Source organism: Chlamydotis macqueenii, chromosome 13 (assembly GCF_036417535.1).
Source record: "Chlamydotis macqueenii isolate bChlMac1 chromosome 13, bChlMac1.mat, whole genome shotgun sequence".
NCBI classification, from domain to species: Eukaryota; Metazoa; Chordata; class Aves; order Otidiformes; family Otididae; genus Chlamydotis; species Chlamydotis macqueenii.
In genome coordinates, this window is record NC_141568.1 from 13,266,602 (window position 1) to 13,290,149 (window position 23,548).

Genomic DNA, 23,548 nt, shown 5'->3' on the forward strand with positions numbered 1-23,548 from the left:
AAGGACAGACATTTTAGCAAAAGTCCTTAACACACTCACAAGCAATAAGGCTCCCAATTCTTACATTTTTCCATCAAAGTGCTTCTCATTCCCGTAAATACTTTTTAAAGACTAAATATTGTACCAAAAGCTGCAGCCTCCTCTTTCGCCAGTTATTTCCCCTGTGTGATGCAAATACCGGGCAAACGCAGGCTGTGTATTTTGCAAAAAAGCTGTCCTGAATGTGGAAACCCAGGCCCCAAAATCTGGAGCACTCATTCTGTGCATTTTTAAAGGCAGTAACACAGCAAAGGTAAAGGTAGAGCCCGGTTATCTTGGCAATCTGCTCCCTTGTTGAAGTTATCCTCTGTGCTGGGAATGAGTTATCTCTGCACATGTGCAGTCTTCACTGGAAAGAAAAGATGCCTCTTGCTCTCGTTAGAAGAGATTTTTTCATCAAATCCTCAGGTTATTGTTTAGTAGTTCTGATGTTTTATAGTGAATTGGAATATAAGAATTGTTATCCTACTGCAGCACACTTAATTCTGATCTCAGAAAGGATAAAAAAAAGTTATTTTTAGTTGCAGATTTAATATTTTTTCACCTTTAATGTGATTAAGGTCTAAAAGACCTTGGTAATTCTACACCTGCCACTTCACACAAAACTTCCAGTTACTGCCACAGCCCTGTGCAGGTAACTGGCTACGATACGAAGGGGAAGACAAACGCAACATCACATATTTCCTCCATGTTTTCTGCAAACTACACAGTATGCAATTCAAGACATAACGTACTCCGTAAGTGACGAAACAAAAGTATCAGAGCAAAGCAGATGATCAGCAGTGATGATGAGCTTGCCAGAGGACCCACAGGTCAAACCCAGGCAGGTTTCACTTTCCTGACCAGCCATTACTCGAAGGCTTAGAGCTCTCGTGACATTACAGACTCCACACATACTTCTGCATTGAATAATTGTCCTTGAACAAGTTCCCAGACATGAATGCTGGTATTAATTCAGGCATAGTCCAACATTTAAATCTTTTTCCCCCATCTGTCTTTTCCTTTCAGGTTATAAAATACTTCCCTCCCATGCATATGTGGAAGCCAAGGACCGTGCTCTTCAGTGTCTCACGTGCTGATGCACTTCCAGGCTTGCAACAACCACCTCCCCCTTAAGTCCTTCCAAAGTGCAGTTCTGCTTTTTGTGGGATGATTATGCATTATTCCCCAATCCATGGGAGACTACAGCTGGCTTTAAGGGGATGAACATTCTTACAAAGACTTCCTCACCTTTGGTGAGTTTGCCCCAGTACAAGAGGGCTTTTGTTACCACAGTGCAGTAGTACCTATGAAACAGATGTGCTTTGGTCTCACACCTAGAGAGATGTGAGCGGCACAAAACCCCCACTATTACTGGCAGTCCTAGAAAAAGCAAATTCTAACCATCTGAGAAATTGAAAATCCCTTCCTACCCTCCTTCTAGAAGAAAACTCAGGTACCAGGTGAGGCAACGGCACATCCTGTTTTTGCTCCACAGTTTCTGTTGACAGAGTCCTGCTGGCGCTGGAGCCATCGCTTCACCATTTCCACCATTAAGGTCCTTTCTAAAATGCTACGCAAATAAGAGGATAAGAATCACAGTCACACATAGGATATTTCCAAAGAAGTACTTCACTAAATTCAGCTAAAGAAGGTCGTGTTTGTTTACCAAGTCATCCTATTATTTCATTTAATAAGCAAGCATTTTTGGAACAGAAAAATAACTGCTATATTTACTGTAAAAAAAGCCTTTTGCTTCATTGGAGGAAAGCTTACTTAGTAAGACAAGTGACACAATTATGTAATTTTAAAAAATCTGAATATATTTTAAACAAAATACATATATATATTCTGGGGAATACAAAATTCAGATGGATTCATTTTTATTTTCATTTTTCACCAGTTGATTAATCTTTATTCAAGGAGGCTTAAAGAAACCAAAGCAACTTACCTTGAATGCTCCGTGCTGTCACACCGTCCATCTGACTGGATCTTGCAGTAACTGCCCAGAGATAACTGCTGTCACCGCAGGCAAACACAGCTATAGCTTGTGACTTGCTGTCAGCACATTCCGTGGTGGGGTTTGGCAATACATGGGGGTGTGTAATAAATAACTGATGGCAATTTTATTTTGTTTGTGATGCACCTTTCCTCAATCCTCTGTGCTGGGACAAGGTAGGGAACAGACACAGCCAAAAAGCCTGAGGAAGCTTCAAGACACAGGGAAAGGCACACACATCTGTAAAAACTTTATTTCAAAATCTTTTTATTCAACTGTTATTCTGCAATATACAATACAGTTTATAAACAAATGTCTTACCTTGTTTCCAATCTTCATTTAAAAATAAATATTATTGACAGTGAATATTAATTATGGTAAGATGTATCTTTTTAATTAAAATGTCTCCAAAAGAAATAATTTAATTAAAAAAGAAAAAGGAAATCCAAAAAAATCTAAACACAATAATCTACTAAAAATATTTCCTTTCTTAGGAAGGGCTTTGACCCAACATCTTTACATATTGTCATAAAGATAACTGCTCAACAGTTCGTGCAAAATGAAGAGTCAGAGGAAAGGTTTAGAAAAGAAAAAATATTACATTAAAATAGAGAAATCATAAGTGCCATGCACAGAGCAGGGCTTTACACCGTAGAGTCTGGAAACTAGATGCATTATTATTCTATGTGGTTTACTTTCTGTGGCATCCCCAAAAATATGTTTTTCCCCCCACGTAGAATTTATCATGCTTCTTTCAGTCTCTTTCTGTCCATCTTTAAAAGAGTAGGTATTTTTTTTTTGTCAGGGCTTTGTTCTGTTTTTAAATAGGTTCCTTTTTGTTTGGCTGAGGAGGAGCGGAGGAAGCAGTCCGTCAGTGGTTTACTAACAAACGTACGAGCTTATGCAGCATTAACAGGGACAGGTATAGGAGTGGGTCTGTAGCATAAATAGGTCCTGTACCTAGAAAAGAGAGAGACAAGGGAGAGAAGGAGATTTTATTCTTTATCTTTTCCAATATAGAAGATTAAATGCAGAAGAGAAATATAGGAAGATTTATTTTTATCACTTCAGAGCCAGGGGTCGGAAGCTTAATTTTAATAGTAAAACAGCATCCTCAAGCTATCCAACTCAAATAGCTTTCTCTTCCTCCTCCCAAATCTAACTCCACTTAGGTCATTTCGTTATGCATTACTAATGGTATGCCTAATGTTGGCTTCAGCCAAGTTACCAGCAATTGAGATTTCTATAAATACACCTTAATCTGGTATATAGTTTCTTGAGAAATGACAGCTATCAACCACCCATTACTTTAAAGAGAAGTGACAAATGCTGCAGCTGTACTCCTTGATTAACAGGACAGGAACCCATTTCATTTGGAATGGGAACAGCAAGACCTTGACATCTTCTTTACCTTTTATAGGCAAGAGCAGAATTTTAAATTAAAAATGTGCACAAGAGCTATAGAAAAACAGAGGTCAGATCTGGAACACCTCTGTTACCGTCATTTCTTCCGAAGCCAGGGAGGGCAAGACCGCTCCCGCTTCTATGAAGTAAGCTTGCGTGGCACGGTGTAGAGCTGCAGGGGTAGTTGTGTTTGTGCCATCACAGGAAAGCAGGTGCCTGCGACCTTATGGCTGTAGAGGGAAAGCACAGCTTTCCCTGGGCTGGGGCTGACACCGATGCCTTTGCTCACAGCGCAAAGCAGCATCCACATCCACACTGCAGCTAGCAAGGCTGTCCCTGCCTTGCATCCACTTACACTGAGAGACTTGTTCTGTTTTAAAATTTTCTAGTTACCTGTGCCAAAAAAGAGAGGAATTCACTGTGTGCCATCACGGTCAGGCCCCTCTCCCTTCCGCGGGAGGGCTGCGCCATGGGGCTGAGGTTCACTGGCCACGCTCTGCCAGGAGAGCAGGACACGCAGCCACGGCACGGGGTGCTGGGGCTGCTCTGAAACGAGTCCCTGCTCTGCTGCCAGGCAAGGGCAAGAACAGCCCCTGCCTACGGAGAAGTTCTGCTGCCCTGGTGCAGCCTACAGCTCTGCTGCAGGACAAGAGATGACTGCCCCTCGCTCCCCGGGCCCCGGCTGAGCCCACGCGAACAGGGCTGGACTGGGCCACAGCCGCTTGGGTCCCAGGTGCCAATGGGTGACACCTTTCCAAAGCCATGGCACGGACTAGCACATGCAGGTGTCACCAATGCTGTAACATGACGGTACAGGGCTGCACGCCCGTGACTGATGTCTCACGTGGCCGTGGGACATTCCCACAGGGTGAATGCACAAGCAGAAGCCCAACTGGAGCTGGAGTGCACAGAGGCACCCGGGGAGAGGCTTCACCGGCGCTGAACACCCTGCCTACAGGAGTAACCAATGCCCAAATACTGGCAGCCACCCAGAAAAGTGACTGTCAGAGCCACTCTGCAAAACGTGAAAGCTTTTAAAAAAAGCTTTTCTTGCTCAGTATCTCTGAAAAAGGAATGAGGCCACTTCTATTTAGGAAATTCACTTCAGACCCCATAACGCGAACACTTTAGCCCTGGTCTCTAGGAGATGTGAATTTCTCTTGGCTGTGATCAAACGCAATACCTCGACCGGTTCCCAAGTAAACCGCTGCTCTTGGGCTCGCTGCTCAGGCTGCCTCCTAATCTATATATACCCCACCAGCAAAGCTAGAGTATTATTATCCAATATCAAAAAATAGTTCATAGTAATGCGCTGTGCAATTGAGGAACTCGAGAAATGTCCCCGTAGTGCTACCTCACAGACGCCTAGACTGTGTGGAGATTATTTGGTTATTAAGGTTTTAATTAAATCCTTGCATGCACAAACATGTGGCTAAGGACCAGCTACGTAGCAACAGCACGGCATTAAGATGAATACAGAGTTTTTCTTTTTAAAGCTGAAAATCATTAATAAACACAATTAACTCAGGTAACTAATGAAGTAACTCGTTAAATTCTTGCAAAAAAAGACACTAGAAATGCGTGCAGGAAAGTGCACAACAGCTGCTAAAACTCAGGCTCCCGGCCAGCGCACGGGACAGACGGACAATCACTGGCCCCAAACGTTCCTGCTGCCCTGTGGCAGCAATGCCGGAGCTCAGCAGCTTGGGGCTGCCTTCCCTGCCCCAGGAGCTGCTTCCCACACTGACGCGTGAGAGCAGCAGGAGCCCTGCCTGCACTGATGCCAACCCTGCCAGCCTTCCCAGCCTGGGAGCAAACAGAGCTGTGACAGCCATTCCCCAGCCCCAGGGACCTCCCTCCTCCAGCAGGTCCCGCCATTCCCTTAAAAATATACAGTCCGTTCACAAATACATTATATCCTACAGTTTTAGCAAGGATAAAACCGTAACAACATACCTACCTACACCAGTAAGAGAAAACAGCTTGCTGACTGGGAAGGCTGAAGGTAAACCCCATTTTCTGTCCATCTCTGAGCCTGACACGCTATGTGGTATCTGAAGACAGGCTGCTTAGTCACAAATTGCAGTCACTGGCACAACACAACCATACTTCCCGTCAGCACATCCCCATTTCTGAGCTGTCAGATGGCTCTCCTCACTTCTGGGAGGCGGCACAGCTGCGAGAACGCTAGCCCAGCATGGTCCCCATGTGCCGCCACCATCCCCTGTGCCCAGCGATGGCAAGGGCAGCCCGGCAGCAGCCGACACTCCTGGCAGCTGCACACAGCTCACAGGTGCCAAATTTGTGCCAATTCCACACCTGCCCACCGCCGCGGTGAAGATCTGGCCTTGGGTATTTATTACGCTCAAACCTGAGAGTAGAGAGAAACCATTTTTCCCTGCCAGCGCTGAACTTTTCTTTCCATGAACAGGACTGGAGTTTGAGGAGCTGCTGCCAGGTACTCAAACAGAAAGCTGCACATTTGTAAGGGGGGAATTCCCCTGGAAACGCTGAGGAACCCAGCCTGGAGAAGCAGGCTCTTGTAGCTCGAGGGCTCTTACAACCGCCACAGCGAAGGGCTGCAGAGGACGCGGGCTTAGGACTGCTGCTGTTCGGAATGGAAAGCAGCGTCAGTCACCGCTCCACGCCGCAGCTGTGCGCCTGCTTACCAAAATCATTCCTACGCCAGCTGTACCATTATGTACTACTTCTAGTTTAAACCTCAGTGCAGAACTGTGAATTAATGCAACAGTCCATATTTTGTCTTTTTCTCCTGTAGAAATTGTCATTGTTTTTAGCTTACATTCTCAGTCTTCTTAATTTGACAGCAGAACTTGAGTTCAGTCTGTTAACAGAATCTTAGCAGTTAAATAAAATAGATTTTTAAAAAATTATTTGAAAGCAATTATTCTTACTGAACACCAAGCTGCTTATTTTCACACTGATTCAGTGTTGCTCTGCTCTAAGACTTCAAGCAATAGAAGCAGATACACAGAGCTTCCAAATTCTCCTCCCTCTGAACACGAGCAGACTGGAAATATAATTTCCAGTAATTTCTCCCGGTTTAGTTAACCCAAACCCTTTTCTTTGTAAGTAGTATTGTTTATAAACAAGCTGTACTTAGTTTCCTCAATTCCACTTTTACTGCAGTAGTGCAAGTCTTGACTTTTACTTAACAAATGGCGACATTTGTAGACGTAAACAAACAGAATGTGCTCTTGACCACCAGGATGGGGATGCGCGATCGACCCACGTTTTAGAACAGAGTTTCTATCCAGACACTTTAAATCAGGAGTACAGAGTTACTTACAAGCTACAGACACTTACAAGAAAACATTTCATTTATATTTGGAATATTCACTTGATGTTTTGTTATTGTAAGCTTATGTATCACCACATAGATGTACAATTTTGCTTTTAAATTATTTATATGCTCATGGCTAAAAGGGAAAATCTACCACTAAGCAGAACAATAACAAATTGTTCTGTTCGTGTATGGCAAATTGCTCTCTGGCATAACTCATCTTTCTTTTCAATTTACAACATAATAATGTTTTACTGTAGTTTTCTATTTAATAATTTGTTTTGTGGCAGCATTCACCAAAGCTTGACTTAAAGCAGTTCATCCAATTGAAAAGAAACATTAATTAAGTTACTTGTGACACATGGGAAAAACTGGATGATTCTTTTACAGGCTGTATTTAACCCATGGCCAAAACCCACCGTTTCCAACAGTTTCCATTTTTCTTTATGGAAAGAATCTGAAAAGTCCCTTGATGTCTCTTTCCGAGATGGTAGTAAAATGCAGTGGCATATAATAAAAAGCTGAAGGACATCAGTAGCCTATTTTTCCTTGAAAGAAGAGATAACACCTAAAAACTGACTGCTTATTCCTGATGGAGCTGGGAACCTGGCTGGCAGTATCACGAGGCATTTCTCGGGGCTGGCTTTTATGCAGTGACCTGTTAGCCTCAGCCTGTTTCCTTACAGAACAATGTTCAATTAAAACTCCAAAAGCTGGCATCTCATTAAAAGGTGAGGGATCAATCTGACCATATAGATTGTTTTATTCTCTCAGTTCAGAAACTTTAGACTGTGCTTGAGACATATCCTGGGAGAAACTGCTCCTACTGTCTTGTATCTTTGGAAAAAATAGGGTTTTATATGGGCTGTTGGTCAGGGATCATTACAGGCAATAACCTCCCAGATAAAACAAATTCTTTCTCACCGATGTACATTTGGAGCACTTCCACTGAATTGAAGGGAATTTACCAAACTCCAGATCTAAGAGCTTCTTAGGAGTTTTTAATTAAAAAGACACCATTACTAAAGTCACTCTACACTTGCTGAAGAGATAATAAGCTACATAGAATTACTCCACAGCCTGCGACATGATCTTATAAGCTGCATACATCCTTCTTCCGCTCTTGAATACTTACAGCACAATCCACACACTGCATTTTTGCTACCGGGGTTTTTTTAAGGCTTGGAACTGGTGCCTTAAACCTCCCACTCCTCACCAAGTGCTAATTCTCCAGGATGGTGTGCAGAAGTGCACCCAGAGCCCGGGCTAACTTTGGGACACTCTCCCAGCTAAACCCTACAACACTGCATGCAACGCGAGGTACTCCTGTTAAAAGAAGTATGTGGTACTCCAGAAATCTGTGCAAAAATACTGAACTCTGGGGTCCCCATTGCTCCTGCCTTTCAGCTGGCTGTGGATCACCACACCTAGGCACAACTAGAAACAGCTCCTGCGCTGCCTTTTGGTGTTGCTAATTTTGGAAATGGTGGCTTCACACACAACTGCATGGGATCTGCTCACCACTGAATATGCCTAAAAGGCACAACGACAAAATTAGTTTTCTACCCACTACACATTTTTATTTATGATTTATTGAATCTTGGAACTCATCCCCCCAAAAAAAAAAAAAAGCCTCATAGAAGTCAGCACACATATTTATTTCTACACAACCACGTGATCATCCACGTCATCAACATTTTTAAGGTAAGGAGTAAATCTCACGCAGCTGGGTGAAACTATCAGAATTACCTTCCAAATCCTTCTTCCTGAAAATGCCCACATTTCACCGTAGCCTCAAATTCCCCAGGAAACTGAAACTAGGTTTACTGGCCAGAAGACACTGGCCAGAGTTTTGTAAAACTGTGTCATCATTTTAGGTCTTCTCAATTACACCTGAGCTTCACAGTTTGTCTCTAAGATACCCACTGCTACGTTCAGGCCTGTATTTAGAAATGAATTGCCAAAATGCTGTGTAACAAAGGTAACTGAAAGCCACCCCATCCTAATTTTGGAAACTCAGCAAGTTTTAGTATTTCAAATAAGATTCCTTTTGTATGTGGAGTATTTAGCACTTCTGAAAAGACCACGTTTGACTTGCCCATACTGTATCTACTGATGTGTTGGGCTGATCTCACGTGACAATGCATATTTCCAGTATAGGCAGAAAAATAAGCACGTGTGTTTGAGAAAAATCCAATTATTTGTAGCAGCCTGGTTCTTAATTTTGGTTGTTCTTGATGTTACATCTGAAAAAGCCCATCAAGGACAGAAGATGTTTGTGTTTGAGTGGTAATCCACAGCACGGGTAGCGGAGAACTCGTGGGAACTGCAGCACATTGAGAGGCATGACAGCACTGCTAAGGAGACCAGAAGAACCTTGTTTTCTTGAGAAGCAGCATCTTCCAGCTCCCCAAGCATTTGAACTGACATGCTTATCCCCACTTTTAGAAAGAAACCTACAACATGGTTGACCACTTCTGAATACTGTGAAGCCCCTGTTTTAGTATATTCCGTGGGAAAAAAAAAAAAAGATAATGTACATCATATAGTTATGGACAGATTAGAAAACAAAGAAATTGGATGGCAAGGAGACGTAGTGATGCAGAAAGAAAAGTTTGGTTCTGACACAAAGCTAAGAAAAGAAAGATTCCTTCTGCAGTGTCAACCTTCTGAAGCACTGCAGTGCTCTGCTGGAAGTCAATCCATGCGAGTGCCTGTGGTATCACAGACGCAGGAATTGGTAGAGGAGCTGGATATATGTTTCTCAAGGCACTTGCAGTTTTTGAGGTGGATTTCCGATCACATTAGAGCTCATTTCAACTGAAACTCATTAAGGCCAAATTGTTCTCAAAACATCAGGACTAACGATCCCTTCCAAACATGCACATGGGTACACAGATCAGTCAAGTGCTTGATTATCCTCTATGGAGGCTCTTCCCTTTTTCTCCCGGATCGTAAGGACATTATTAGACATAAGCTAGAGGATTAGATGGACAATTGATCTGATCCAGTTCAGCAGTTGCTGCAGCTGTACGCAGCCAGACATTTTTGTCTAACAAACAAACAGCGGGGTAGTTAAACTCGTGGATTTGATGAATGTATGGAAGTGCCTATCAGGTAGAGAGCAAGAAATATTTCTGCTTTTATAAAAAATATTTCTACGTTTTAGGTTACCAGAAAAATACGCAATTTCGTTGTCTATAGGCTGGTAAAAACTCATCTCTCACTAAAGTTACAAGAAGTAGAGACACACAATACAGGGAACAGTTGGAACGTTTTCCCTCAGCATACCCACTTGCCTTCTGTGGTAGCCAGGTACGTACAGAGCAGTCAGCAGCCCCCCTCACTCCACTTCTAGGCACCACATGTGGCTGTGAAAACTGCTGTACTGCGAGAAGGTGGTGTCCCCAGAAAGCCGGGCAGAGCAGCAGCTGAGCCCGTTCCCGTGGAGCTGGGCCCTTGAGGGGCTGCTCTTGGGATCTGTCCTCAGCTGGAGACAGCCAAAGCACCCAACCACTCCAAACAGCCACTCTTGGAGAAATTAAGGAAGAACCTCAAGAAAATACTAACACTAATTTATAACAACCTCCAAAAAGAAACACTGCTATCGACAGGGTCAATGTAGAATAGGAACAGATCTGGAGTCATTAATTCTATACAGATCATACAGCTTAAATACTTTAGGCTGGTCTGCATTTAAATAAGCCAGTAACTTTCCTCTTTTGAGGCCTGCAGCTGGTCTCTACTTTGCAGCACATCCCCATAAACAGATTTCTGCTTTCTTATCTGCGAAATGATCTCTCCTCACCAAAGCATGCAGCTATGGATTGGTTTCATTTCCAGAATTTTCTGCAGTTCCATGATCTAAAACTAACTTAACAAAACTAAGCACCGTTAATTTGCTCCTTGACACTTGAATAATGAGAGATACAAAATTCTTTGTAATGCGATTTGGTGGAAAATGTATTTTGAACTAAAACATATAGGAAAATAACAAATTACGTTAGTGGTAGCTCAGGTGGTAAATGAGCATCCAGCCCTACACGTCCTCCTTCAGCACCACTGTGTGAGCCAGTCTGCAGGACACTGATACACAGCAAAAAGCACAACTCCAACCAACCAAATCATGAGGCAATGAAGAATACTGGGAGTGGAGTTTCAGTTACTGAACTTTGAAGTGAATCTGGGCCATGTCCTCAAGTTTTTAATTATAAGCAGGAGGACTAAAAAGCCACGTTGCATAAAGCAGGCAAGCTAGATATGGTCACACAGCTCCGTAAGTTGACACTTTAGGAGAAGACCTGCAATAAAAGTCACACAAATGGAACCACAGATTTCACATTCTGTAATTGACACACATTGTAAATATTTGCAACCCAGAAGTAAACAGGACACTGTAGTTCTCACTTCACTGTCTTTTGGAGTATTTTTGACTTGATCAGGACTAGGAGCAAGCTGCCAACGTAGTTGTAATTATCATTCCAATCAGAATTACTGAATTTAAGCAGATCCAAGTGCAGATTATCCAAGGGGTTTTTTTTTTTTTTGACAAATAACCCTATCCTGTCCATATGTAAAGGACAGAGCTAAGTACAGTAGCAGAATACATGATGTCACAAGGAAAATGGCTGTATTGAGAGCATATGAAAAAAAGCAGAAACGTTCAAGGCCAGGCTGGATGAGGCTCTGAGCAACCTGATCTAGTCAGGGATGTCCCTGCTGCTTGCAGGGGGTTTGGACTAGATGACCTTTGAAGGTCCCTTCCAACCCAAACCATTCTATGATTCTATGGTCATCTTTTTGCCATCAACAAACACTGACATTTGGGGATCAACCCACAAACACACAGATTCTACAATCTTTCCAATGACTGATATTTGCTAGATGTTAGCAAACTAAAGACATTGCCATGCCATAGCTTCAAGGGAGGCCAGCCCTTACAGAATAAGCCAGCAAGGGGTTATTCAGAAAAACCATGGACACAGAGCATTCCTCAGTGCCCTCCCTACATAGAAAGTCTCCAGCTTCCTGGTGTGAGAGGGATTCAGATCAGAATGCTGATTTTGAAATATATAAAGTAGTAAAGTAGCTCTAATTACACCAGTTTGGTGAATTTTACATATGACCAATAAAATGACAGACGTAGAAGATGATGTCTGTAGAGGACTTAGTAACTGTGCTCTGCCTTACTTGGAAGTTAGCAGCTGCTCCTAGCACACACAACAAGGATGCTCTGCTTCCTAGCCACAAGCAAGCAAATGCAGGGTAAGACCAGGTATTATAGCATCTCCTCAACATCCTCTGTCAGCTTCGCTAGCACAGCTCCCTTCTCCAGCCACGGCACAGCGATCTGCGCGCTGCGATCACGCTGACTTCTCCACAGAGCACAGCTGCTGCTCTGCCAAACTGCTCTTCTTTCCAGCTAATAAAATTGCCTCCCAACTGATAACAGCCTAGCAATATAAAATACGCGGTTGTTAACCACTGTTGTGACAAATAATACCGTTCTGCTGACAACCTCATTCTTCCCAATACAAACCTACTTGAACTCTTTATTATTGACATATGGGACTGCTCTGCCATTATCTAATTTTAAAAAAACACATAGCAAACAGCAATAGTGAACCTGCCAGAGTTCTCACTGCTTTAGCAAAGCTAAATCAAACACCAAACCAAACCTCTCATTACCAGCACAGTCCTGTCAGGCTCTGTTACGTTAAGAAGAAACACCTTCTTCACGGGACCGCGGTAAGATTCATTTCCTTGCAGATCCCACTCTACGCTTGCTTTCCAGCTACAGACCGCCACTACTGCCATCCCTCTCAAAAAGAGTACCAGCAAGATTGTCTCCACATTTTTTCTGCTATGACTGCTAAGCAAACCACTTAAAATATGAGGGAAATATATAATCCACAACACAGTTCAAGCGTTACTTTATCCATCAGTAAAGCTGCATCAGTGTAGCAGAGGTGGGGAACATGTAACAATTGTCTGCCTCTTGTGAAATATACAGACTGACTTAGCTGGTACTGCAAACTAAGACTCAATTTTGCAAAGAATCTATTGAAACTATACATATACAACTAGTAGTATATGTATATTCCTGCTCAAAATGGTATTTGTTCACGCACAAACACACACGGGTGCACTCAGCCTTCCCTCGTACTAATTTCTAATTTTCACTCGCTAATGAACCAATCTCATACAGAAATCTAGACCAATGTTAGGTACAGCTTCCATGCGCATTAGAAAGACCTGGAATACCCCCTTTTCATTTTGCTCAGCAATATTTTTTTTTAAAAAACATTTTTTAATCTACAACTTGAAGATATTGAAGAAGTTCAAATAATATTCAGATTTCTTCAAGGACACTGCACAGGCTTTAGTAGAATAGGTTTGTACAGTTTTGTCTGTCCTCCAGGGAACAAGCAAAAACCACTGAAAGGAGGTTACTCAAATAAATTGCATTTCCACAGCACAAAAACACCCTGGCACAGCTTGTTTCTGCCCTAGGTAATGAGGTGACACGGCACTGCAGTTCGTGCTTTTGTCCAGTTCGAGAATTAATCCATACTACACATACACAGAAGAAAATATTTGACCTTACTTGTCCCCAAAGCAGTCTAATTTGCCTAGATATTAAAGTGCTAGTGATGTGTATTTAATGAGAATTCTTTTTGCATGTTTATTATCCAGTGACATTTAGGAGGTCAGCCTGATAATTCAGTTATGGCCTCTGTCTTGCTACTGTATTTAATGTAAAGGAAAATGTGATGTGACCCAGGCTGCATTTAACTACAAAAAACAACAGAATAGGAGCTCATACATGGTCTCATAAAAAGCGCAGGGGGAGCGAAGCTGACCCAGCCATCACCGAGGCGGAGAGGTAGGGAGTCTGAGCTGAACAACAACACAGAGAGACTTTCTTTTCTCACTGTTTTGTGTAATATTCATCTATCAAAGATAATCAAATGCCACAGGCTGTTTCTCAAACTAACATGCAGAGTCACCCAAACTCTGACAAAGCTCGGAGAGCCCTAGATCCAAACCCCTGCCCAAAGTTAATCCAAACTCAACCACAGCAACTCCAACAGAGGCCCTCTAATCAGTCACAGCTCATTACACCCCCCCCCAAAAAAAAAAAAAAAAAAAAAGCATTCATTTACTTTGCTCTCTCTAAGCTGCAAAAAACCACCTTTTGCTTCCCAGCGCATGACAGAGGTCTAACCGTCTCCCACATGGTCTCCTGCCTCCAGGGAGGCTGCAGAGCTTGACTTGGTGCAAGCACTGCTCTTAAGAGCATCTCCAGGAGCTGTGCGTGCACAGGGCTGTGCGTGTACAGAATTTGGACCTGGGGCTTTACTATCTCAGGCCATGTCGCCCACAAGCAGACCTTCTTCTGCCTCAGACATAAAAGGCTTTGTCAGGGGGAGAGGGGGATAGGTGTGAAGTGAAGACTTATTTTCCTCCTTGCTGTGAACACGTCATCTCTGCACAACACGCAAGTCTCTCCGTGTCCTTCCTAGAGCCCTCTAAGCATAATGAAGCACAGTTGCTTGCTTCACACTCCCATCTTTGTTTATTTTATTTAAAGCTTTCACTTCAGAGCTTTGAGGCTAGAGATCAAACAAATAAAAGGGAATTTGGAAGCTGCAATCTCTGATCTACATTTTGTTCAGAAGTTAAACTGAAAATTGCCCCCATGCCAATACACAGGCGCTCATTTTGGAGGCCATTTGGTAGGATACAATACAGCCAATTTGCCTCCCAGAAGGTCGGTATGAAAATCCTTGTTTATTGCTTCACCTATCAGATAACAAAGCTAGTCTCATGACTAAGGCAATGGACTCACATTTAAGAGATCTGAAATTAAGTTTTCATATTTAATTTCACAGCTGCCACACACTCAAAATTGGCCACCGCTCTTCCTGCCATTTGTCCATCTCATCCACTCAGACTACAAACTTTCTGGGACAGAGACACCACGTGTCTTGCTCAGTGATGCTCCTACTTACCCAGGAAAAACGAGGAACACTTCCAAACACACTAACACTAGACGCACTCTCTTACTTGCTCACCCTGATTTTTTTTTCCTACAGCAAAAGATTCTATTTGCAAGCTAAATATTATTTTCATTGAGAACCACATGGACCACAATTCCTTCTCTGACAATATTAAAACCAATGATCTCACCAGCAGATCTTTGCCTCCTCGCAGCCTAAGTAACGTGTTCTCGGTTTCCGCTTAATCCTACTTTACTGGCAGACAAGCAGCAATCTCTTTGTTTTTATATGGCAGTTTAAACATTACAGACAAAATTCTTTTTGAGTAGCTAATATTTCTGGCATATTGGGCAATTTTTCTGTTACGCTGGACCTATATATGTTACACCTTATATACTGATAATACCTTATAATGCTGATCACAGATTTCTACCAAACACAATTTCAGATTACAGGTTCAAAACTATGGATTTTCCATTTATACCTGGTTTGTCAGATGGGACTCTGTGCTCTTTAGAGAATCTCGGTAACAGACACATTTATTCTAATAAGTTCATGTTTCAGTTCAACTAGAAGATGTAAAGAATCACATTTTTCCACGGTGCATGACTGGGACTCCAACTGAACTCGGCAAGAGCCCCGCAGGCACATCTGATCTATAATCACATTTATTGGAGCACAAGCACATAGAGGCCCTCTCTTACTACACTGAACATATTGGGAAGATCTCTATTGCAAGGAAAATAGGATTAGAACCCAATTCATGCAGGACACTGTGGCTAGTGCCATGCCATCAGCTTCTAGGCAGAGCTCTCCAGTGCATTATGTGAGGGTGTTTCGTAATTGCTGATGGCAAATCCACTATTTGAGCACATTTCTGCTTTTATACAGAGGAAACATCCCCGAGTACAATGAAAAGACTTACAAACGCTGAAGACTTTTGAGATCAAATGTATTAGATTATTCAATTATTACATACACATTTGGTGCAAGTACTTATCTATATGTGTGTTAGAGAGCTCAAAATAGGATAATGAACCATATATATTATGTTACTATGCATATATATAATTCATACAACAACACAGGGTTAGGTCCCCAGTGTTATATGCTCTATGTGAACAAAGACTTGGTTTGATTTGATGGCCCTGCTGTGTGGAAAACAAGCTACAACACTGCCATGACAGAGTGGACTTAAAGCACAGGACAAATAGTTATTTTACAAAGGTGAAAAAAAAGAGAGAGAGAAAAAAAAAGTATTTCCTATAAAGAAACCACATTCTTTACAGAAAAAAATAATTATTGTACCTAAGATAGCTCTAAAAACCACTAACATACAAATCGGAAACTCTGAAGCTCAAGGATGTCATTTTCTTTTACGACATTTTGAAGAAACTTTAGTGCTTATCCAACCCGAGTAACACTCTCCGAGCACTGGAGACCTGAGTCTTCAATCTACTCACAAAAGCAGCAACACCCCTGCAAGTCATCATCACATTTCCTTCCAGGTTAGTATTTTATCCACCTGTCTTTATTCTGGGTAGGGAGCAAGACTTCATGTCTACGGGAGATCAATCCATTTCTTACCTCTGCACCAAGCTGTCTCTCTCTGCTTCAAACTCAGCGCCTGGTCCCAACAGTCTTTCTAAAATACACCGGTGATGGGGACTGGGATGGCCACCAGCACTTGGCTTCACAAAAGCAACCAAATAGACATCTCATGGTAACTAGTCTCAGACAGTCCTGGTCCAGAAGGCACCTGAATCGGGAACTTCAAGGGCCAAGTCCTTCAGCTGCTCATCTCCTGAGCCATGCTGTGGCTGATGTTTTCTAGATCAGTCATTACAGGCAGTTCCAAACTGCCACAAGGATGGAAATTACAATAAACGAAGTAGAAGCCTGTTATGCAGGGAGTCCTGATTCAAGCAGAGTAAAAAGACATTATTTTTACAGAGGACCATACCAAAACGCAAAATTAGTTGCCTTCCTCGTATGGGGACAGAAGCAATTGCTGGTTTATGTCTATCAAGTACTATGAACAAGAACAGGGCCCCTGTGCTCGCTGCACTGGCTTCAGCTCTCTCCCAGAACAGAAACTGCCACGGAGTGGCACTGTTCACAGACACCAGTGTGCATAGGAGAGGTGCCACAGCAGGAAATTTTGGTTTAGCCTGTTTTGTATCCCTCTTAGCATCACTCTTCATCTGGAGATCCCCATAAAATATTTTTTCTGCACTCCATTACCTTTTTCACTGATTTAAATCATTCCATTATCTCCACTGCCGGCCACAATGCCTCTATTATATTTTCAAAATTTAATCCAGCCTAGAAATGATGCAGCAGGCCCACATCCCCAAACCACAGACATGTAAAAAATCAGGACAGACAGCAGTTTAGTTGATCTGGGCAGGGGGTCTTGCCCTAACAGACATATGTGACATGCTGTCTTGGCAGCACATGGTCACATCCATCTGTCGAAATGGAACCGAGCCCACTGCACTTCCATCGTCCTGCTTTTCGTTCACATGCACTGTGTAAGCTCTGGGTTCAGCAGGCAGGGCACGCCGTGCTGTGAATCCTAAACCTAACTTCTAGTGTCAGCACAGAAAACACTGCAAGAATTCTCACTGTGGGGGAGTGGAAAGAGGAAACATGAAAACAAACCACCAGCCCTGGGCTCCTAGGAGGAAAGTAAATCTTTCCAATGGGGAAACAACAGAACGTGAGCGTTGCAGTGTCTGGTTTATCTCTTGTGGTCAGTGAATTGATCAAAAGCAAACAGAAGCACAGGATCCTATAGTTAGACCCTCAGGAATTATCACTTTGTCTTCCACTAGACACCAATGAACAGCCAGCTTAGTCTTAGGAATGATAAGGAGTAAACTCAGGTGTTCCTAATTTTCACACATTACTACATGAGAAAAAAACCTAAATTATTCAGAAAACAGTGAAATGTAGTAGCCAGAGAAAACACAGCACCTGTAAAGCACCAGCAGGTCACAGTGACCCATATACAACTGATTTCCATTACCGTGAGCCAAAACCTGCCACTGTTTGCCCTGAGAGCGTGAAGCGGTATCAGGAAAAGGTGTGAACAAAACTGTGAGGATTATAAATCTGCGTCAGAAGAGACTCAGCAGAGAGGGGAGCTCAGGGCGTCCCCTGCACAGTTAGTGGCATCAAATTGTTTCCCTTCTTCCACAGATAACTCGGCAGGGATGTTTGTCCAACGGTAGCCAAGTGACAGTGGCTGAGAGGGGAGCTAAAGCCCAGCCAGAGCAGCATCACACGGCTTGAAACACCTTTGCAATGCAGATGTAAGACCGCGTTCCTTGTCCTACAACAGCCTTCTCTGACCAGCCGTACTACGGTGATGTGGCATTAGTAACTTCACGCACAAGGTTTACATTTACAAATCACTACAGAGCACAGCATCCCCGATCCTCATCCGAGCAGTAATTCACGCGTGGAGCTCATGGCACAGCCACTGACATTTATTGGCTTTCCGAGCCTGCACCCTGCTCCGCGTGGGCTCCGCGCCTGCCCAGGGCGACCAGCCCCTGGCACCGCTTGCCCACTCCAGTTCTCTGCAGAGCGGCCACGCCATTTCGCTCACCAGAACCTGCGGCTGCTGATTAAACACTTACAGACTCGAGGGCAATTATGTAGCTTTAGCACCTCAGCGACAGCCCCGCCCGCGACAGAGTGCGGATGGCGGTACCCGACCCTAAACCGAACTGGGGGAGCCCCCGCCGCGCCCTACCTGACCCGTGCTGCTGGCGGAGGATGGCGGCCTGTCCAGGCGGCGGCGAGGCGGAGGAGGATGCGGCGGCCGCCGAGGCGGTGGTGGTGGTAGCGGTGGGGCCGGATCCCCCCTCGGGCGGCGGCGGGCGCTTGGCGGGGCCGGGCGGCGGCGTGGGCCGGGCGGCGGGGCCGTGGCGGCGCGGGGCCGCGCCGCTCTGGATGTGCGAGACCGCCTCGGCCGCCTGCACGTCGGGCGGCGCGAAGCGGGAGAGGACCCGCAGCAGCGCCTGGGCCTTGTGCTCCCGCGTCTGGTCGTCGCCGTAGTCCGCCACGCGGCACTCGTAGACGCCCTGGTCTTGGCGCCGCACGCCCGAGAGCCGCAGCCGGTGCGAGATGTCGTGGCCCTGGACGCGGACCGTCTGCAAGAGAGCGCACGGCCGGGAAGCGCCTCAGCAGCGGCCCCACTCTCCTCGGTGCAGCCCCCGCAGAGCTCGCTCTCGCCCCAGGTGCGTGCCTTTCGCTGTCCCGAGCACCCAACCGGGGCTAATTCCCCGCCAGACCGAGCGCACCGGACGTTTAAGCCCAGCACCTCGCCGATAAAGCCCCACTTCGTAGTCCCATCCAAAACTAGTCCCTGCTTCCCATCATCCCCACGCGACTCTCACTACTAGCGCTCTGCCAACCTCCCCCACCCGCCCCCGCATGCCCGCCCCTAGCCTGGGGGTCCCCCCTCCCCCAGCCCACTCCCGCACGGAGCCCCGCAGCCGTCCCGGGGGCCGGGCAGCCTCCAGCCCGCACAAAGCGCCCCGCAGCCGCCGCGCGGAGAAAGCCCAGCACCCCAGAGGCCCTGCCGGGTGTGGTACCACCCACGCGAGACCGAGGAGGTGCCCCACAGTCCCGGTGCGGCGGGAGGGAACGGCAGCGGCCGCGCCTCAGCACCGCGGAGAGGGGCCGCTCGCCGGGGCAGGGCAACCCCGGGCCGCACCAGCGGGAAAGGCGCTCGCTTCCTGCGGGACCAGGGGAGAAGGGAGGTCACTAGAGGCGACTGGGGTTGGCAAGGAAAAAGCAAACCGCTCTCCTGATCCGGCCCAGAGTTCCTTTTGAAACGTGGCTAAGGAAGGGCTGTAAGGCAAGCATCACCTCCGCTCGGGTTTGCAAGGAAGGAGACGCGACTGCTAAGGCAGCTGCAGATGGTAACGCTTCCACTGGGCCAGGCTACATCGAGGAGGGGAAACGTGCCACGCTCCTGCCGTGCTGCAGCAGCGGGGCTACCAGCGAGACCAGCTGCATTCGCGTGTTGAGAAAGGAGAAGGGCATGCACTAAACCCTACGCGTATGGGAGGAGGGGTGTGCACCACCCAGCTTGAGCTGCACTTACACTGATTTTGGTTGCGTCCTTATTTGTTACCTAAAAGAACAGAAAAAAGGGAGATGAGACTCAGCTCTGCCAGCACATCAACAAGATGCTCATACTCCCACCCCAGTGCAGGGACAGGACATGGACAGATGGAACTTTCTCCACTTGCCATTCACACAGCCCGTGCGTGGCTGGGGGGGATTTCCCTGGGTGATGGGGAAGGCAGCAAACCAGTGCTCAAACAGCGGGACTGTTTTGGTAAAGCTCCTGCGGTGCCCATGGAAGCACTTCCTTCACCCAAGGGTGCGAACAGCAGCCAAGGAAATGCTTGTTGCATGCTGCGCTGCTCAGCTGACAAACACCAGGGAAGATGCTTTACCAGCAGCATTCACACAGCAGCAAAGTGCTCTGGCAGGCTGGATCTCGCACTGCTCAGGGCAGAGCGTCAGTCCCAACACATCCTGGGAGCGGGTATCGCTCAGCAGGTTTCGTACTTCGTTATTTTTTTGTCTCCAGCCAATTACTGTAAACCTGTGATGCCTCAGATCTCACTGATGCGCCTCCCAGGGAGACAGTCATCATTCTCCAGGCATGCCCTGTCATCATTTATTGTAAAAGCGACTCACGGTTTTTATATAAGGTTAAAGAAGACATTTAAATCCAAGCGATTTATTTCCCTGTCTGACAACTGACTTACACTTTCCCCAGCTAGGCGGCATCGCATTAGCTCAGTGTCTATATGCTTTGCATCTCTATTTGAGCTCTGCAGGAAAACAAGCGTGCCACAGAGAGAGGAGCTGGCACAGGCATGGAGGCAGCCGCAGGGCACCCTGCCGGCGCAGGGGCTGGGGGGGCTGGAGAGGATGACGTGCCCTGCGCAGTAGGGCAACACGGCCTGGAAATCCTCCTTGTACAGCCCCGACTAGCACCAGCAAGGTGTCTTGCACTGGGAGGAGGCTGCAGAATGAACTGGCTTATGTTGGGGAAACGCAGCTGAAAAATTTAGACTCGAGCCTACGCTCACACCAGGCAGCTTGCTAGGGGGAGGGGAAAGGACACACCAGATTTAACTCTGCTTCATGCATTTTAATTACTACATCTGACTGGCTGAAAAAGTCTTGCTGAGCTCCAGATACGGACAGGTGTGTACATGCACACCAAGAAACGGTGTGCATTTGTACATGCAGACTGATACGTACTTAACAAACTAACAGAGAGAGGTGTATTCCTCATGCCTTCCTCTGCTCTATCAATGAGAAAACAGAGGCTCTCCCACCTTTTACAATGATTCGTAGCTCAGCCCACAGAAGCACTCATTTTTGCTTGTCCCCACCTCATACTACAGCTATTCTTGACCCCCTCTCTTGGGTCCTCATTGCTTTTTTTTTGCAGCAGGACATTTATCATTTTCTAGTTACAATCCTTAAAGCACTGATGTTTTTTCCCCCGATGTGAGGGGAATGCATGCCCTGTCCTCCTCCATCCCAGTGAGGGCCCGGGGACGCTGGTTCTTCCAGCTGCTGTCTGGCACCAGGTAGAGGAAGCGCTCTCCTCTCTGGGACTGCTGAGTTTATTTTGACCACCCTCCGAACACGAGGCGATACATCTCCATAGCACTGCGTTACCTTGCTCCTGCTGCCGGGGACACTGATGGCTAATTCGTGTGCAAGTTCTCTGGCTGGTTCTTTAAGGTACCACCACTGGATTTCCAAGGAGTAAGAAGTGGATCCGCTGGCTCGGAAAGCACAAGGCATCTCAATATCATCTCCCTCCCTAACAGTCACATCTTTGGGAACTTCAGTAAAGGTAGCTGGGAGGGGAAAATAGAGTTACAAGGGCTGGTTAACGGGAGAGGTTCAAAGACAAGATCAGTCCTTCTCCCCGTAACGTGAGCTTCTTCAGCTCAGGGGCTGAGGGCTGCCCGAGACACAGGGCTCCTGGAGTCCGGTGATAAGCAGAGCAGTCAGGACCGCGCACCCGGGGCAGGGCTCAGCTGGTCCCTGCCACCCCGCAGCCGAGGGCCGCGGCTCCGGCGAGATGGGCAAGTTTGAAGGGAGCCTTAAAACCCCTCGTCCTCCCAGGAAAGCCCTCGGGCTCGATACAGGGGCACCAGTGTCCCATTGCTCCCCTCCCCCAGATCCGGCGCGGGGACTGTCCCGGGCTGCGCGCCCGCTGCACCCCGCTCCGCGCCCGCGCTGCCGGCAGCTGCGGCCGCAACAGTGCCACCTTGTTCTGCCAAACCCCCTCCCCGGGCAGCTCCCTGCCCCCAGCCACCGACACTTCCAGAGGAAAAGCGGCGGGGAGGACGCGACTTGGAGCAACTGCCGGCGGGAGCTCAGCTGCGGAGGGGGCGGCCAGCCCCGCAACCGAGCCCCGCAGCCTCCCGCCAGCAAGTTGCGTCCGGAGCGGCGGGTCCCTGCGGGAGGAGGCCGAAGTTTCCTACTCACCGGAGACGAAGAAGAGCAGAGGCGCGTTGCAGATCAGGTAACAGAGGGTGCAGAACAGCCCCCGATTTCCCATCTCATCTATGGGGCTGCGGGCGGGGGCCGGGCGCGGGGCGCAGCCGGGCACGCCTCACTCCATCGCACACCGCGGGGCCGGGTCGGGGCTCCTTCCCAAAAAGCCAAAGCCACCCGACTAACCTCGGTTCGTGGGGAAGCAAATATTAAAATCCACAGCCGGCTGTTCGAACTGGCTCGCAGGTGGAAGCGACGCTCCTGGGAACCAAGCAGGGAATCTCGTCCCGGTTCTCCGCTCCGCCGCGAGCGGCGTTCAGCTGCCCTGCACGGAATGGGGGCTCCTGCTGTCCGCAAGCGGGGAAGCGACGCCGGGCTCCCCTCCGAGAGCCATCACACTGACACGGGGTCGACAGGGACGGGCCTCCTCCTCTTCCTCAGCCCGGGAGCGCCCGGCCGGGTCCCGTCGCGGCTCTCTGCCCGCCGGAACGTCCCAGCCTCCCTCTCCCCGCCCGGCCCCCGGCCGCAGCTGCACCCGCGGGCCCGGCCCCCGCCTCCGCGGCCGCGCAGCGCTCCGCCCTCAGCGGAGGCTCCGCCTGGCGCCGCCCCGCAGCCCCCTGGCTGCCCGCTGCCCTCCCGCCACCGCACACTCCGCGGGGGGTACGGGTGGCTCCCGCCCACCTCAGGAGCCCAGACCCGCTCAGGACAGAACGGGGAAGAACTGGACGGCAGAGCTGGGAGGGCACTGCCTTGCCCTGGCATCAGCGTCCGAGCCCGGGCCTCCCCTTGGGGTGCGTGCCCAGAGCTGGGCGTTCAGCTGCTGTCAGGCTTCCAAACTCGCTCGTTAAAGGAAAAAAAAAAAAAAACAACCAACCCACCACCCACTACTGATTTATAGAATACAGTATCATAAAAAGAAAATGTTCCTGTGGATCAGCTGTTTCTCAGGCAAATGTCCCAATTAAAAAAAACAGAAGCACTCAAAAGTCGAGCCAGGGAAGTCGTTACCGTGAATTACAGTAACAAGCAGAGTTTGAATTTTGCAGTAAGCAATGTGAGGGAGCTCTATTTTAACAAATTTGAGGTGCCCTTCTAAAATGTTTGTCTTTTCCCCCTGAAATTCCATTAAAAGTCACAATTTAATTCAGCCACAACTTCATTTAATCATTGGGATGGCATGGGACATGTGTTTTATGATCCACAGAAAATTTCCTTTATATTTTTAATGGTTTCATTCTGTACCAGAATGCAAAGCTGGATATA

At 46.9% G+C, this 23,548-nt stretch overlaps 1 protein-coding gene across 2 annotated transcripts; it reads right to left on the reverse strand.

The window, feature by feature from the left end:
• Nucleotides 1–2,254: 2,254 nt before the first annotated feature.
• On the reverse strand, nt 2,255–22,778 carry VSTM2B (V-set and transmembrane domain containing 2B). Of its 2 annotated transcripts, none has more exons than XM_086758204.1 (5): nt 22,472–22,778; nt 21,455–21,639; nt 19,851–19,880; nt 18,492–18,891; nt 2,255–2,977 (listed from the first exon to the last, which is right to left on the reverse strand). In XM_086758204.1, the coding sequence occupies exons 2-5, from the start codon at nt 21,581–21,583 to the stop codon at nt 2,889–2,891; spliced, it is 648 nt and encodes a 215-aa protein (XP_086614330.1). In that variant the 5' UTR covers nt 21,584–21,639; nt 22,472–22,778; the 3' UTR covers nt 2,255–2,888. The 2 variants fall into 2 exon arrangements, with proteins under 2 accessions (XP_086614330.1, XP_086614329.1); XM_086758203.1 differs by having other exon boundaries at nt 22,277–22,778.
• Between the last annotated feature and the right edge of the window lie 770 nt (nt 22,779–23,548).